The sequence below is a fragment of the Perna viridis genome, chromosome 10, assembly GCF_037379345.1.
Source record: "Perna viridis isolate PV_CMFRI_1.1 ecotype Kerala chromosome 10, ASM3737934v1, whole genome shotgun sequence".
Classification (NCBI taxonomy): domain Eukaryota; kingdom Metazoa; phylum Mollusca; class Bivalvia; order Mytilida; family Mytilidae; genus Perna; species Perna viridis.
In genome coordinates, this window is record NC_142454.1 from 11,854,712 (window position 1) to 11,871,699 (window position 16,988).

A 16,988-nucleotide genomic window follows, 5' to 3' on the forward strand; every position below is an offset into this window, starting at 1 on the left:
TGACTGACGAGGAAACACCACAGGACATGCTGCTATGGGTTATAATGATTGACGAGGAAACACCACAGGACATGCTGCTATGGGTTATAATGTCTAATACACCTACTAGATCATATAAAAACACAAACATCTCATGGTTAATACACAGGAATGATTATGCTCGATCTACAAAAAGCATTCGACACAGTGGACCACAACATTCTCTGCCAAAAATTAAAATCTCTTGGTGTCTCTTCCACAAAATGGTTTCAATCGTACTTATCAGATCGAAAACAAAAAGTCGTCATAAACAGAACAGAATCTGAATTTTTGAATGTAACCTGTGACGTACCTCAGGGTAGTATATTAGGCCCTCTTTTATGTTTGTGCTATGTCAATGATATGACAACCAATATCAGCTCACAATGCAAACTTTTATTATACGCTGATGACAGTGCAATCTTATACTCACATAGAGATCTCGGTATTATATCATCCAGACTGGGTCAGGAACTCCAGTCTTGTAGTCGATGGCTGGTGGACAATAAACTGTCGTTGCATTTGGGTAAGACAGAATGCATTATGTTTGGCTCCGAAAGAAAGTTAAAGAAACTTACCCGGTTTAGTGTAAAATGCAACGACCATACAATAGATTCACAGACAAGCCTAAAATATTTGGGTTTAAACATAGACCAATACTTGTCTGGGGAGCCTATAGTTAAAAATGTTGTCCAAAAGCCTAGCTCAAGACTGGGGTTCCTGTACCGAAATGCTAAATGTCTATCAGAGGAGTCCAAGAAGTCACTGAGTGTGGCACTTATTCAGTGCCACTTCGACTATGCATGTTCATCTTGGTATGCTGGTCTCAATAAAAAATTAAAAAATAAACTTCAGGTTGTTCAAAACAAAGTCATTCGATTTATTAAAAACCTGGACTCTAGACATAGCATAGATTTTAATATATTTAAAGACGTTGGTATTCTTAATGTGGAAAACAGGGTACGACAAATGAGGTTAAACCATGTTTATAAAATATTTAATAGAAAATCACCATCTTATATGAATTGTAATTTCACAAGAATTCGAGATTGTCATAACCATTTTACCAGATCTAGTGAAAATATTTTTTATGTTCCTATTATAAAGGGGCCAACTCTTCAATCTTTTTATCATAATGCAATCAAAGACTGGAACAATTTACCAGCAAATTTAAAGAGTTTAAAAAATTCAGATGCGTTCAAACTAGGAGTAAAAGATTTTTTTATTTGATCAATTGAAGCAAGCTCGGCATAAATAGTTTCATTATTATATTGTAATACAGTAGATTTTACTGTACGTCAGTACTTTGTGTGTTTGAAGATGAGTACTGGATGAGGACCATTGTTACTGTTGCAGAGTGGCGCTTGCCGCCTGGACACTACCTTTGGTCAACAGCCATGAACTCTTCTTTGGACTCTTAAAGTTTTTAGTTTTTATTTATAATTACTAGTGATTTGTTTCCTTTCAAGATATCCTGCCAAAGTTTTGAATTGTTATACTTTTTGTTCACCTCTAAGATTTTTACTCTATGAGGACCCCCTTGTAAATAAGCTATTTAGCTTTCATGGGCCATCCTTGATTAGATATCAACGTCTTGGGTTCTATATTTTTGACAGTTCAATTCTTTTATACTTTTAAAATTTTATAGACAATATATATTTGTATTTTATATTGTGTATATGTATGTTATAAATTGTGTAACACATGTAATATGTTGATATTTAGTCGAAATAAATCATGTATCTGAACATAATGACTGTTCCAGTAGAAGAAAAACCCAAACCAATATTAAGTATCACAAACATTGTTTGACATGCCACACCAACAAAAGTTTATGGTTTTTTTTTATTCAGGTTATTGTAACGATAAGTTGTATAAAGTTGCATGCTCATATCTAGATTTTCTCTAATTTAGAATAAGTTATTTCTCAAGATGATCTGTAAGGCCCCGACCCCAAGTTACACACATAGAGAAAAGCTTGATGAGATTTTTTTATTCAGTTGCCTTAAGCATATACTGTGGTTTATATTCTATGTTTTATTAATAAAAGCATGGTTTACTTAGATCCAGAATACATTTTTAAAAACAAAATACCGACATACCTGATATCATTGAAGTATCGAAAAATTAAAAAGTTTAACATCTATAGTACCTTAAAAACGACATTTGATAAATAAAACCACTAGAGTTATTTCCCCTTTCATACTTGTTTGTTTTGCATATCTGATTGCATGAAAATATATGGATGTATCGTTGATGAGTAGACGTTTTAACACTTGATATCTAAACATATAATGGGTTTATATGTAATCTGTTTACATACGTCGGATTAAAATTTTAATTGTTTTCTATAATTAGTTTTATGTCGATAACATGTAAACAACATCTCTTTTCAAGTATTGATTTTTCATAAGCGAGACAGGTAAAGGCTTTTAAATGTCTAATTAGAATGACGACGTTGTACGGAAGGATATTTTAACATGCTGACAATGGAAATTTACCTATTCCGTTCAAGACTTAGGAAAAATACAAATGTGTTGTTGTGTTCATTTAAAGGTAATATATAGAAATTCCAATATTTGGCATGAATGGCTTAGTTTTATAACATGTGTATGCTATGATAGTATGGTAGTTTTTTTTAGACTTTTACATGTTGTAATGGTAAAAGTCATTATTCAGCTACATAATTTACATTATATCTCAACTGAAACTAATTTTGTAATTCCGACACTGAATTAGGATACTTTTCTAGTGGATAAATGATCAACAATTGAAATATTAGCTACAGAATTGTCATAGTCTATGTCAATTTTTGCTAATCGAATGATGTAATTATGCCATGTAACCATCGGACATTAATTTGAGTCGTCTGGGTAAATTATTTGAAATTGCAGCAAAATGTTCTGAACACTAAATTGCACATTTCACGTAGCCCAATTTGGTGTGAATTTCTTATAGCCTTCTGTATATTTTGTTCTTTTCAATCAGGAATAGATTTATCAAATTACACATTAGATGCTTTATATTTTTTTTGTATTCAATCACCTAAAAACTTCGAATGATATGCGTGTTTAATTTAAAGTACAACACAAATTCATTTTCAACTTAACTATTAAATACTTTTTAAATATATACAACTAGCTAAAAAATGGAAACCATTTAGGGTACTTCAGTGATGAGTGCGAACATTTGAACATTGTTTTTTTTATTTTGATAACAGAGAAATAATAACCAGTAGTTACACTTTTAAAACAACAAACAATCCATTGTACACTCTGGAAACATGATTGGTGTATAAAAAGTTTGAAAAAAAGATATATACAAAAAGTAGTATCTTCAGTATAAATAGATACACAAAAATGAATATACTAAACGATCATACTAGTATATCTAACACTCTTGTTTCTAATTGACCAGCAATATTTGTTAAAACAAATAATATCTCACATTCATTACACACGCAATATCATTTATAACAATACTGGTAATACGTAATAATGTATTACTATAATAATATTGATCATCTCATAGAATACAACAGAGCGAGACACATAGCTTTTAATAATCATACCCAAAAAAAAACTATACTAAGATCCTCATTACTAAAGATATAATGCTATTCTTACCATCTTTACTTGGCTTGTTCTCGTTTGTTTGTTTGTTTGTTTGTTTTTTGTTTTTTTTTACACTAATGCCATCAATATTTGAACCCTATGAATTATTTTACAGATGTTTTACATTTGAAATAATCAAAACTAATCGATTGACATGATAATGGAGACAACTGTCAATTCTGTTAAGAAGCCATGTTTGTGATGGCATAACACCAATCAAATATGTTTGTGTTGGCGTAACATCAACACATTGTGCTTGACTGAAAGATAAACAGAGGTACGTACTGTTCTTTTTAGGATGGCATTTGGTCGTCAGCTGTGTTGAAAACTATGTTATTGTTGTCTCCTTTCTGCACAACAACATATATTGATCCATTATTTGATGATGCCACTTTTTGAATGGGTTCGCTATCGTAATTTCCGCCACCATCTTAACAAATGTAAGTATAATGTAGCAATTAAACAATATCTGGCAAGGTACATTAAATAAGTCATAAATATGCAGCTCAAATCCACTGATTCCTAAATCTTATATTTAAACTTTATGGAAAACATAATACACACAGCAGTTCACTTACAGTAATCAGTTTGTTAATGTGTCTATGAGTCAATAAAAAAGCACAATCACATTTTAAACATATTATAATTACCTTTGTCATTACATTCTTCATGATTGTGGACTTTGTGGAGATTTTCAACTGCAATGGAAAAAACAGCGTTTCCTGAACTACCAGCAAATTTTTGAGGAAGCCAAATAGAAAGTAGCATTTGCGTTGCGCCGAAATTGGGACGTACTAAGTTGATCTTTGGTGACCTGTTACCTATGTTAAAAACCTTGCTTTTCTGTTTCCAGTCGTACTTTAGCTCATGTTATAGAAAAAAGGTACAGCTGGTTACCAGTTTCTTTGACATCATCATAGTCTGCTGTCACATTAAACAAATTATCAAGGATGAAATTGCCTGCCGTTGAAATTACCAGGCAATAAATATAAATATTGACATACCTATCAAATTTATTGAGCTCATGATTTCAAAAGTATTACAGTTACAATAACAAATTAGTTCTCCAGGCATCACCGTAACATGAATGACTGACGTGGAGTTTCTAGAATTATCAGGGACCTCCAACTGTCATATAGATGACCTTCGTTCTAACAGGTATGCGCATTCAACGATTGGTGCGTTAGATGTCTTTTAAGTGGTAAGAATTGCTCACGGAACTCATCACGATTTTAAGAGGGGACGTGCTGTTTGTTTTGTTTTTCTGTATTACTTTTGTTTTGGATCTTTGTCATTCTTCCTCTGCACCATATCGTCCTTATTCCTGGTTGGTGTTGTCCCTAATTTTTATCTTCGATATTGCTTCTTCTTGTTATGATTATATGCTGTCTTTTTGGCAAAATACCCAAGCATCAAATCCAAAAGCCAATTCTGAGACATCAAAACCCAAACACGTGACTAAAAACGTCAAAAAGGGAAACAAGAATGATCCACAATGTTTACAACAGAATAAAGTACAACTACATTGCATATATTTATATTAAAGATAAGGCAAAAACAAGGACAGTAAAAGCTAAAGCACTTGCAATGTGAACTCACACAAAAACTGGGTTGACATACATGCATATCTTGCAGCATCAGCGGCTTCCATGGCCAACTGCTATCGTATACATAAAATTATGTAAAAACTTTATGACGCGCACTGCCAATTGTATAATCAGAAGAACTCTAATAAGAGTTCCATTTTCTCTATTACAAAATTCTTCAGTGCTGTAAATATGAAATAAAGAAAACATGCTGATTGTTGCATACAACGGATAATAACTTTATAACGTGGTTTCAAATAGACTTAATTTCTACAAAATTAATTAAACTTACACAAAGGGGTTGACAGTACTGGTCCTTCTTGTTTCTGGTTACAGGGTGTTGTTGTTGACTCTGCTTTTTCAGATGTAGATACTAATACTAGATCATCGTTCAAGTAGCAATGTAGTCTCCGTATAATTCGGTATATGACGAATATGATCCCCAATGTCAATACAGACGTTATCATTAGAACAACCTCTATAATTATCTGGGACTTTGGCATATAGTTGAAAGACAGTGTAGTATTCATCTCATTCACTGTTACCTCAAGTGGCATATGAAGAGTTCTTGGATTATTTGTTGTTGTCAGCGGAATATGCACTGTGTCTATCACTGAACGAAAATACAATAAAAGTACATAATTATATTATCACAATAAACAACAAAGACGACAAAAATTATAGATAAGATAAAGCAAGATTGAAAAACACATAAAATAAGTTTTCAACTTTACCTATGATTTTAACGAGGTATTAGATAAGTAATTAGACATTATATAATGGCTTAATATTTTCTTTCCAAACAACGATATTAAATTTATTTTTATTCTCACCACAAGGTTGGACAGAGAACTTTGGTTTTGTGTATCTGGTAACAGAAAAACATAATGGGAAAACAAAATAGCGACATTACATTTCTAAATGCATATTTTATAGACATTGTACGATACACATATCACATCTTATGATCCACAGATACAATAAGATTTACGGTTTAATGTCATGTTTATGTCCTTGTTTTCTGCTAAATGCAAATTGCTACAAATAGTCATACAAATACAACGAAACATGCGAATTAAATTCCTCTATCCGTCGCTCTACATCTTTTGCTATGGTAGGATATTTGTCATCTGTTCAACGCTATTTCGGTAAAAATTGTATAATGGGCGATTTAAGTTGCAATTAGCAAGTGCAGAATATATTTTTATTAAAGATATTCAAGAAAAACTTGCTAAACACATATGAATCGACATTTCCCGTCATTTTATCCGTATGCTACACAATTATTTTCCTCTCCTCACAAAACCTTGACTCTATATTATGACAATAGCGTCTTCTGTTTGTACTGAATGCATTTCAGAATCAACGAACTAGTGCGCGTTATTATAGTAACCAAGGGAACCAAGGTTATAGTTAGTAAATGCGCAAGGACCTGTCTGTTTCTTACATTAATAATAATTACCCTTCTATGCATCTCCCACATTTAGCGTCTTTGTCTTTACTGCAGTGTTGATCAAATAGCCTGTTCATTGCAGAGCAATTAGTACAGGATACACATTGATCTTCTGTTAAATAGTTCTTGTAATAGTTCGGGTTGCAATAACATTCATAACAGTCTAACCCTCCTTTATATCGGTCAACTGGTATTTTCTAAGAATGGGAATGTAAATGAGTCACATTTGAGTACACATGGAGTACTGAAGTCTAAAATAACACTTATTCTAAGCAATAAAGATGAAACCTACCACAGTTTTGTTAAGCTGGCCGTTGGTACATTTTGGACATCTTTTACACCCCCCAGTAAACGGATTGAAGACCTTCTTTTCGGGTTTGCAATAACACGGGTAACAATCTGATGCGCCGTGTGTTTCACTAATGCTTATTTGCTGCAGAAAGAAGAAGCGGAGTAATCTTAGTGGTAAGAATGACAACAAGTGTAAGGATGAATCATTATTTACTTTTAAACATGTAGCAATATTTAATTTACCTTTTACGCACACTATGCGGAGTAAAAATTTGCCAGGATAACTTACCTTTTAGTATGTTCATCATCGTATAATCAGTCAACATTAAAACATACAGCAAATCAGTGCCTTTGTTTTTGTCTAAAGTTACCTAATTTTATAGGTATTTATAAAGAATCAATACAAACCAATCGCACATATATCGGTAGTCATTAACATCGAAACATGCAAGCCTGTTATCTTTATAAGCACTCACGTAATTTCGAAAATTCCGAGCTTTAGGGCACTGAGGACATCTTTGACATTTATTTTTTGCAGTGTCGAAATATTGTTTCCCTATTTTGCAATTGAAAATGTCAGAATTGAATATTCCAAGGCTGGTGTTCCCCTTCAAACCCACCGCAGTTGCTGGCAGCAGACTTGTGACACCTATTATTATCAGATTGTAACCATCTAGTTATGCATGCAGTTCCACTTTCTGCAATGAAAGGAACAATTTGGAAAGTGCTTTTTTATCTAATTGGAAAAATACACTGTTCATTGTTGTTCTCTGCTCTACTTACACTAGTTTACTTTACGAAATGCATCTCGTATAACCTTATTATAATATTTCCATTAATTATTGGATTTACGCCAGGGCAAAATATCTCATTCGTGGTATAGTAATATTCCTATCGTCAGGCAAAATATTCCATCCTGTTGATGACATTATTACGTTTCTTTTGTATATAATGCATATTTTTTTCTTACGTAATGGTTTTGATATTAATATATAGTACACAAAGCGTACACTTCCTATATTCGGTAATTCAATGGCATTGAAAGAGAAAAGAATAGTTACTTTAAATTGTATATTTTGTGTAATTTTATCCACGTCTAACAATCAATCTCCAATTGAATTCTTTTAATTACTTAGAAATAAAGTGACGGATAAACAAATCAACAATTGTAAGAATGATGAATTTTTTGCCAACTTGCAAAGTCAAAATTCTGTAGTTTTTAACTTTAAATTATTTTTATATAAAATTAAATTGAATTATGCAAACAGGCAGATTTCCTTACCTTCAAAAATTTCAAATTTCACAAACTTACCTTGCCGAAACTACGCAGACTTTTTGTATCGCGCTAGAAGTCTAACAAATAGGCTTCTGGAACAGGGTTCTGTTGCTACAAGATTGAAGTCATCACTACAGAAGTTTTATAGTCGTCATCATGAACTCGTGGATCGTTATGATGTATCCATCAGCACCATGAAAACTGATTTATTCAACGGGTCATAGTTTGCATTTCCTCGTTTGTCTACCCTGGACTTGCCTTTTTATGAGCAACTCGGAGGGTGTTTCTAGAAAAGCAGAGGACGTTTACCCTACCGGTGCACCTGGTCCATACTCCCAGTTTTTAGTGAAGTCCGAGTTGCTCATTTACTTTTGTTATTTTGTATGTATGGTTTTAGTTACTTTATGTTCTTTGTTGTGTGTGTCTTTTTTCCATGTCTGGTCTTTGTCCCTGGATTACATTTTTTTTATTACCGCTATAACCTTGGTTCCCTTGATTACTCTTCAACGATCTCCTGAGTAAGTCATGTGACTCCCAGTGAGTCGCATTCGGGACTGGCTATGTATAAGAAAACTTAACTTTTGAAGATTTCCTTACTTTCAAAGACTATAAATTTAAGAACCAACGTAATTTGCAATGATCTTCTCTGCAGGTCAAATAACATTCCTGTTTCAGTCGGTTCAACTCCGGTATGGCTATATATAGAGAAACATATTCAATGTTTCAAAGTGGATTTGTATCATTACTAGTATCAAATCTTGTTTCCTCTGTCGCTTAAGGCAACATATTAAGTCTTATTATTTTGACAAATTTGTGATTTCATGTGTATCAGTGATTTATATGTCATAATCACTAAAATGAGGTAAATGGAAACCTAAAAATACAAATATATAGAAAAAACAAACATGTGACAGTAACGTGTTTTCACAATCACATTGTTGACAATACATACTATGTACAATTAAAACACCTATAATTTTCACTTCTTATATCTGTTAATGATTTAAAGTGTTTTATACTTTGTATTTATAATTTAAATTAATGTCATATCATTCATATAAAATCGGTCCTTTGGACTAATCACTTTCGCTTTTACCTTGCAAAACTGAAAAAGAACATCATTTGAGCTATAATGATAATTGTAATTAAAGAGAACAGAAGATTGTCTATGCTATATTTTGATATGACATTAGTCCTTTTTGTATTTAGATCTGTACTTTTGAGAAAAATACACTTTTACCTTCCACAAAAATGATCCAAATCAAACCGAATCAAGAACAATTACTAAAAGTGCAAAGTGCTTCTTTATGTACATTCTATATACATTTAATCTCAAAAGCTCAAACCAACATGAAAAGGTAAGACTGGTAATGTGATCTATTGCTGAATAAGTGAATTTTGTGGGGTTTCTATATGAATGAACCACCTCCTGTCTGATTTTTATAATGACTTCTACTTGAAGTAGAAAACTGCATGTTTTTTTTTCATACATCTATATCTGTTTATTATGTTTACTATTAAATTTCGATTTATTTTCCGAATTGATTGACACATGTTTACACTTTATACTCGATAAGTTCGGTTTAAAAACTTTAAATATAGCCGTGACTTTAATACAAAGAATGAAAGTATTGATTTTGTTCCAAGTGAGTGGAGACAGACATAAATAAACACGACCATTAGGAATGTTTGATGACTATGGAAATATACTGCTTGATTTCAACCTTGTTAATTGTTACCTGAAAGAATATACCCGATTGTTGGGAAAATTCCCGAGCTATTGCCGGTAGTGCATAATGAATAAACTTCATGGAATTTTTCAGAATATCGAACTTGCTTCGTTGTAAACATTGCTAACAGATAGATCATCAAGAGTAAACGAAGAATTGCAATAATTGTGATCTATGTTTGTTATAAAAAGAAGTCTCCAAATATATTAAATAGTAAGATAACATGGTGAAAGAAATAAAAACATAACAAGTTTAATTATAATATGTAGTTTTATTTTATAAAACGTACATCTGTATTAATAATTATTTTAGTTATCCATGCAGGCATACCTTACAGTCAAAACTGACAGCACCGTTTGTACCTTCTCGATACAAAACTTTCATATTTATACTTCAATGGGACATTCATACAAAATGGTAATCCATTCGTATCATTATTTCATGCACACAAGTAAAGCATCATCAAATGGAACACTAAAACGACTATAAAACTTTGCTCTAGACTATGTCGTAGAAGCAGATAGAAAGTATACAAAATTAGAAATGACAAAAAATATATATCAATGAAAACAATATAAAGAAATATTTAAAAAAAAAAATAGAACACCTAACACATACAGTATCGAACAATACTTTCATTTAAATATTGGATCACACATTTCTTGTCCACACTACAGAAAATGGTATATCAATAAAAGCATAATAAATGGGTCCGTGTTCTCCACGGAAAGTATTAATCATCCTCTGAAATAAAACTGACATATACAAGACATCAACTGACCACATTAAATCTTCATATATACTGACCAATAATTTATCTGAGAATTTCAAGGTAAAAGATGAAACGTAGACTTTGTATAAACTGTATGTTAATGTTAATATGTTAACTCACAAGCTCCATTGTTAACACGCATATACATTCGATTCATGCTGACAAAGGATTCATTGCATATATAAAGACTAACTCATTTAGATATGTAAACAATAAATGTTTTTGCACGCTATATAACAGAGGAGAGATGCATGCAAATGAGAAAATGCCTTTAACTTAAAAACCTATTTTCTATACAATTAAAGTGAGATCTGTCCAAAGTGAACTTACTACGAAATAAGCTAGCCATATCAAATCAAGTTTATTTATAGACAATAGTAAATATTCTGTGCTGTCAGTAAAGGTATTATTATATAAAAGTAAGGAATACACAAACAAAAACATCAACACATGTACCTATAAGGTGAAGGTGGAGATCGTATTCAATTATGCGATATTCAATAAATAAAATTGAAATGTTTTTTAACTTTCATAAACACAAAACAAAATCACATTTAAGAACGGCAATTTTCATAAAATATTATCCTGTCTTAAACAAAATCATGTACCTAATTGATTTGCAAAGATTTATGTTTTACGACAAATAAAATCTGCTAATGCGATTAAGAGGGTAGTAATTTTAAAATTCCCATATATTGAGATTACTAATACTGTTTAAATGGACGAATTATGGTTAACTAAAAGTTTTAAATTGTAGTCATATTATATCAAATGTGACTTTTTTAATAATAAAACCCCATAGGTTGTTTCCCAGCGATATAATTTATCATGAAATGAAATAGGAACCCTAGAAACTGTATATTATAATCCTAACTCTCATCACAGCAGTTTCAAAAGACAAGTTTCTGATTTAAAAACTCCTGCCATGCAAAACATGATATAATATGGAAGCGACAAGAAATATGTATATTTTTAGCATATTAACAACTCCCAAAAATGAGAAACCGTCGATTAATTTCACTGTTAATACATTTATTTGTATAATATTGTTCTCCCTTACTTACTAAATTTACGTGTCTTATTCAACAAACTGAAAAGTGATCTCAACATTCGCAGGAAACCATGCAATATTCAATAAATGACCTTTTTTTAATGTATATGCTATAGCTAGTAATGTTTACATCAGGATGGCTGATGTTGCCGTTCGTTGCCATTTTCAGCATAAGTATTATTGCCATCTCCAATTTGAACACTATTGGCGTGTCTTATGTTAGCGACCACGATTACACTGCTCTTATCTGGGATTGCCAATACCTCTTGGTGAACTGTCCTTTCCCCGTCAATCTCTGCGGAACCAAACTGTAAAGTAGTGACTGAAACAAAAATCAAATATATCAAAACAGAGCGTACGGAATGCAAACTCCGGCTACTTTCCCAAAATTGAATTCAAAGTCCGATAAAATGTGGGTTAAAATGTTGAATATATTGTGCCTTCGCTTGAATATTGCCATGAATATACATTTTATACTTACGCAAAGGTGTTATTGAGCCATGTGTTGAATTAGTTGTATTTGTCTCATCTTTCTTTATTAAAGACCTCGCAGAAATTGTTTCACCGGATGTGAAAGTTGAAGATGGATTGAAATTTTCATTGCAACACGGAAGTTGAAACATTTTATATAACATGTAAAAAACTCCAAGGCAGATAAACGAGCATATTATCAGGATTATCCTTAGGATTATTTCCGATTTGTGGCCATTGCTAGTAGGAGATGTTATTTGAAAGTTATCATCTCGAATCTTGGTAGCCATTATCATTGGTACAGTCGATACAACTTCAGTCGTGTTTTTCACTTAAAATAAAACAGAAAGGATATCAGTGTCAACAAATGCACGATTTATAGTATAGTATTAGCGCACAGTATCAGTCACTAAGATAAACAATAGCATTTCAAACAAATAAATCAAAAGTATGTATATATTGGGACTTGAATTTTTATGAGCAAATTGGGTTCGGGGAAGGGGTGTCTCGAAAGGCAGTGTACGCTTAACCTACCAGTGCATCTGGTCCATGCTCACAGTTTGTAGTGGAGACCGAGTTGCTCATTGCATTTTATTACTTTGTGTGTGTTATTTTAGTTACTTCATGTTCTCTGTTGTGCATGCCTCGCCTTTGTCCATGGATTACATTATTTTGATTACCGCTAAAACCTTGGTTCACTTGATAACTCTTTCATGAATCTAAACATGAATCTTTTCTATGCGAATCAAATAAATGAAGTGTCAAGGAGATTTCACGTTATGTTTTTTTGTTTTGTTTTGTTTTGTTTTTTTTTTTTTTTGTTTTCTTTTTAAATAAAAACCATTTGAGGTTAAATTTACACGAAAAGTAAATAAATTAGGTGTAAAATACATCTGAATTTCAGTTTTAAGTCTGACTCAAATTAATTTTATTTGAAATAATTTTTTCCTTGAAGATGCAACTTCATTGAAAAAAAATATAACTTAGAAAGCAAAATGTAAAGAACTAAATGATAATTATTATGATATACTTACCGCATGGTAGGTTATCAAACCGTGGTTTCATAAACCTGCAAAAAAAGTGTTTGTGATTTTTTTCTTGTATAGAAAACTAACCTTCAAGTCATTTCAAATTTGAATTTCCATCTCATTCATAAATACTCCCCTTGTAGTGTTTTATTTAGTAACTACTGTTCAATTTCAGTAGTACACTTGTATAAAAACTACTTTAACAATGATTTGTCCTTGCACACTATTTTCGACAAAATGTTCCTTTCTTTTTAAAGTCATTCAGTGTCCAGCTTATTGGGTCATGTATCACTCAATGACACTGATGTATTAATAGTATAGGCAAGCTAACAATCAACAAAACAAATACTTTTAAGCAAGTAATGAATTCAATTCTTTACATAAATATGTTTTTAAATTATTCAATGCAGTATAAAACAAGGGACTTACCCATCAAGACATTTTCCACACTCAGCGTCATTATCAGGGCTGCATTTTTTATCATAAATTCTGTTTTTCTGCGAACAGTCAATACACCTGACACATTGATGATGCGTACGGTAGTTTGAGAAAAAATGTGGTAAGCATTGACACTCATAACAATTTAGTCCCCCGTTATAACGATCTGTCAATATTTCCTGAAAAAAAATGTTACAGAATTAGATATTAGTAAGCTTGTGAAATATCATTACTGAAACTCCTGGCAATATTTTTTTAATCATTAATTTCTATTCGTCTTATACGACTTCTCTCATATATATATATATACATACCACAGATGTGTTAACCCGAGAGTTTAGACCACATTTACATCTGTCGCACCGCTGAGTTGAAGGATTGTACGCCTTTTTTCCAGGTTTACAATAGCACGGATAGCAGTCTAAAGCTCCATTAATTTCACTAACATTTATGTGCTAAAAAAGGGGAAGTTAATTGTTATATATCGCAGCAAGAAGATTCAACCAATGTCAAAATTCTTAACAGGCATGGGAAATAACAATGGCAGGCTGACATTACAAATCATCTGAAATGATTAACTGGCAAAAACTCCTTCCTATTTATTTCAAATATGAAATATCTGCGGTAGAATAGCCTTTTATATAACAAGTACTTGATCAAATAAAGATGCATTTATTGTGAATTATTTCTAATCTTTACTTAAATTGACCATAGTTGATGATAAAAAAAATCCAGTTGATTGTGGCTACTTCCCTTATTATTTATATCTACGAAATTGCCATTTCAAACACTCGCGATTTACAATTACCATTAGAGCTATATGCTTAAATTTCTCTCAGCTTTTTTCAGCTGCATTTACAGTTTGAAAGCTTTTTTATATATTAAGTACTAAAATACAACTTACGTAGGTCTTGAAATCCGGAGCTTTGGAACACTTTGGACATGTTTTACATATCTGCTTTTTAATGAAGTAATATTCTTTTCCAATTTCGCAATACGGAGAACCCACATTCTCTGTTGACAACGAGCTGATTCTGTATATTGTTGTCGATAATAGTAACACCGCCACAATTTGACCCGTCACATGTATCAGATAAGTCACCATCTAGCTCCATTCATTATACCCTAATATTACGTAAATTATTTTTTAGATGCCATGTAATTACTGTAGTACATTTTAAAATTTAGTCATCGGAAAATTTTATTATGGTTTCAATATGTACTGTTTATACTGTCTCGCTCCATTTACCACCAATGTAAATATTTCCATTCGTGTTGGATCATTGCCAGCGTATGAATGAACCAGGAACGATATATTTATTGGCTTATTTTGAATGTAACAAAGACAATAAGTACATATAAAACATATTTAGTGCATTACACACGTGACCATGACAACAGAGGAGACAAAATGATAAAAACTCTTAATTATCCCTGTAAAAGTAAAAGTATAGTCACGTGGATTTGTCACTATGACCTGTCTCAATGTTAAGTCGTCTCGTGATAATTACAAATATGCTGTCCAAAACATCTTTGTGGGCAAAACTAGAATATTATCACATATACAATTCATAGTTAACGTTAATGTAAGTCTCGATATATTCCCTGATTTATTTCTACAGTTGATAAATATTTCAGATATATAGCATTAAAATTTATTGACTTGTCTAAAAATAAATAATTTATGCATGGATTATATAAATAGCGCGTCGATGTGTTCATTGTTGTAATCATTGATCGCTGTTCCATAGACGTACAAAAAACAAAAGAATTTCTCAATTAAGAATTATACAATAGAATATAAACTTAAATTTCTTACCTACAATTAAGAAAAATAAACAACACCTAGTATATTTCAGTGCGCAAGTCATGTCGTGACGTAGGCTTGTTTTTGTTACTAGCTTTTGTTTGTCAAGAGTGTTTGCATTATATGCACAGTATATGCTATAAATTGTCTTATAAGTGTCTTATTACATGAAGAAATATAAACATTAAAATTATATGACTTATTTTGCTATATGCGATAAAACGGCAACTAAAAATAGACTTGGGAAAATCCAATGTGATGACATTAAATCGATATATAAAGATTGTTAGCATGCATTTAAATTAGCATTTTTTTACTAAATTTCGTCAACATCTTCATTTTTTGCGTGAAGAGTAATTGAATATATTAATGATAATTGATAGTTCTGTAAACTACCAAACTGCATGGAGTCTTAAAATACAGACAGTCCATTTTATTAGCGTATATACATATAATACTTATTAAATGTTAGAGAAGTTGGTTAGTTATCATTCAGACTAGTTATCCGTACCTTCACTGTTGATATGAAGGAAAAATGTCTGAATTGTATTTAGATTTGAAAGAATGGCACTTATTTTTTTTTGGTAAATCATTTTTTCCGGTCTGTTATGTTTGAGATATTAATTGGCGACAAACAACTATATACTGATTAAATTATAAACTAGGTAATAAGTGACATTTTATAAACTTTGTAATGTATCCTTGAGAATAAATCTAGATGCAATACTGTGAACAGTGTGATTGCTTAATTATTTTATCCACGTTCGGTGCATATGAAAATAATTTTACAAAAATTACCAAATCGCAACTTTCCCTGGTGTATGCTATGGATTTTCAGAAAAGACTGATTAAAGCGGTCATAATATATGTATATACTGTTTGAAATCGTGATTGACAAAGCTTTTCAATTTCTAAGAAAAATGTATTTATGCCAATATATATCTCAAACATAACAGACCTGGAGAATTTATTTACAATATGTGCCATTCTTTCCAATATAAATGCAATTCAGACATTTCAATGACTTTTCATTCAAAATTGTTAACTTTCCTTTCATCTGTGGCTGCATCCGTTCAGCACCTGTATATGGAGTGTTTATATCACAGCCCATACGTTATGTCAGAGCTTGCCGAGACTGTGCAAACTTTTTGTATCGCGCTAGAATTCTAACAAATAGGTTTCTGGTGCAGGGTTATGTTGCTACAAGATTGAAGTCATCACTACAAAAGTTTTATGATCGTCATCATGAACTCGTGGATCGTTACGGAGAATACATCTGTGCTATGAAAACCAATTTGTTCAACGTGTCATAGTTTTCCTTTCCTCTTTCGTCTACCCTGGACTTGACTTTTTATGAGCAACTCGGCGGGTGTTTTTAGAGAGAAGCAGAGGACGCTTACCCTACCGGTGCGCCATGTCCATGCTGCAAGTTTTGCAAGTCCGAATTGCTCAT

At 31.9% G+C, this 16,988-nt stretch overlaps 2 protein-coding genes across 6 annotated transcripts; both read right to left on the minus strand.

The window, feature by feature from the left end:
* Positions 1 to 2,040: 2,040 nt before the first annotated feature.
* On the minus strand, positions 2,041 to 10,352 carry LOC148604538 (uncharacterized). Its single transcript, XM_088550194.1, has 7 exons — positions 10,331 to 10,352; positions 7,439 to 7,635; positions 6,964 to 7,104; positions 6,681 to 6,868; positions 5,511 to 5,831; positions 4,283 to 4,330; positions 2,041 to 4,062 (listed from the first exon to the last, which is right to left on the minus strand). The coding sequence occupies exons 1-5, from the start codon at positions 10,350 to 10,352 to the stop codon at positions 5,792 to 5,794; spliced, it is 588 nt and encodes a 195-aa protein (XP_088406320.1). The 3' UTR covers positions 2,041 to 4,062; positions 4,283 to 4,330; positions 5,511 to 5,791.
* Positions 10,220 to 15,680, minus strand: LOC148604539 (uncharacterized). Of its 5 annotated transcripts, none has more exons than XM_088549191.1 (7): positions 15,548 to 15,680; positions 14,633 to 14,853; positions 14,043 to 14,183; positions 13,720 to 13,907; positions 13,297 to 13,331; positions 12,273 to 12,593; positions 10,220 to 12,113 (listed from the first exon to the last, which is right to left on the minus strand). In XM_088549191.1, exons 2-7 carry the CDS (start codon positions 14,831 to 14,833, stop codon positions 11,923 to 11,925), a joined length of 1,077 nt encoding a protein of 358 aa, XP_088405317.1. In that variant the 5' UTR covers positions 14,834 to 14,853; positions 15,548 to 15,680; the 3' UTR covers positions 10,220 to 11,922. The 5 variants fall into 5 exon arrangements, with proteins under 5 accessions (XP_088405317.1, XP_088405319.1, XP_088405320.1 ...); XM_088549193.1 differs by having other exon boundaries at positions 15,552 to 15,636; XM_088549194.1 differs by lacking the exon at positions 14,043 to 14,183.
* Between the last annotated feature and the right edge of the window lie 1,308 nt (positions 15,681 to 16,988).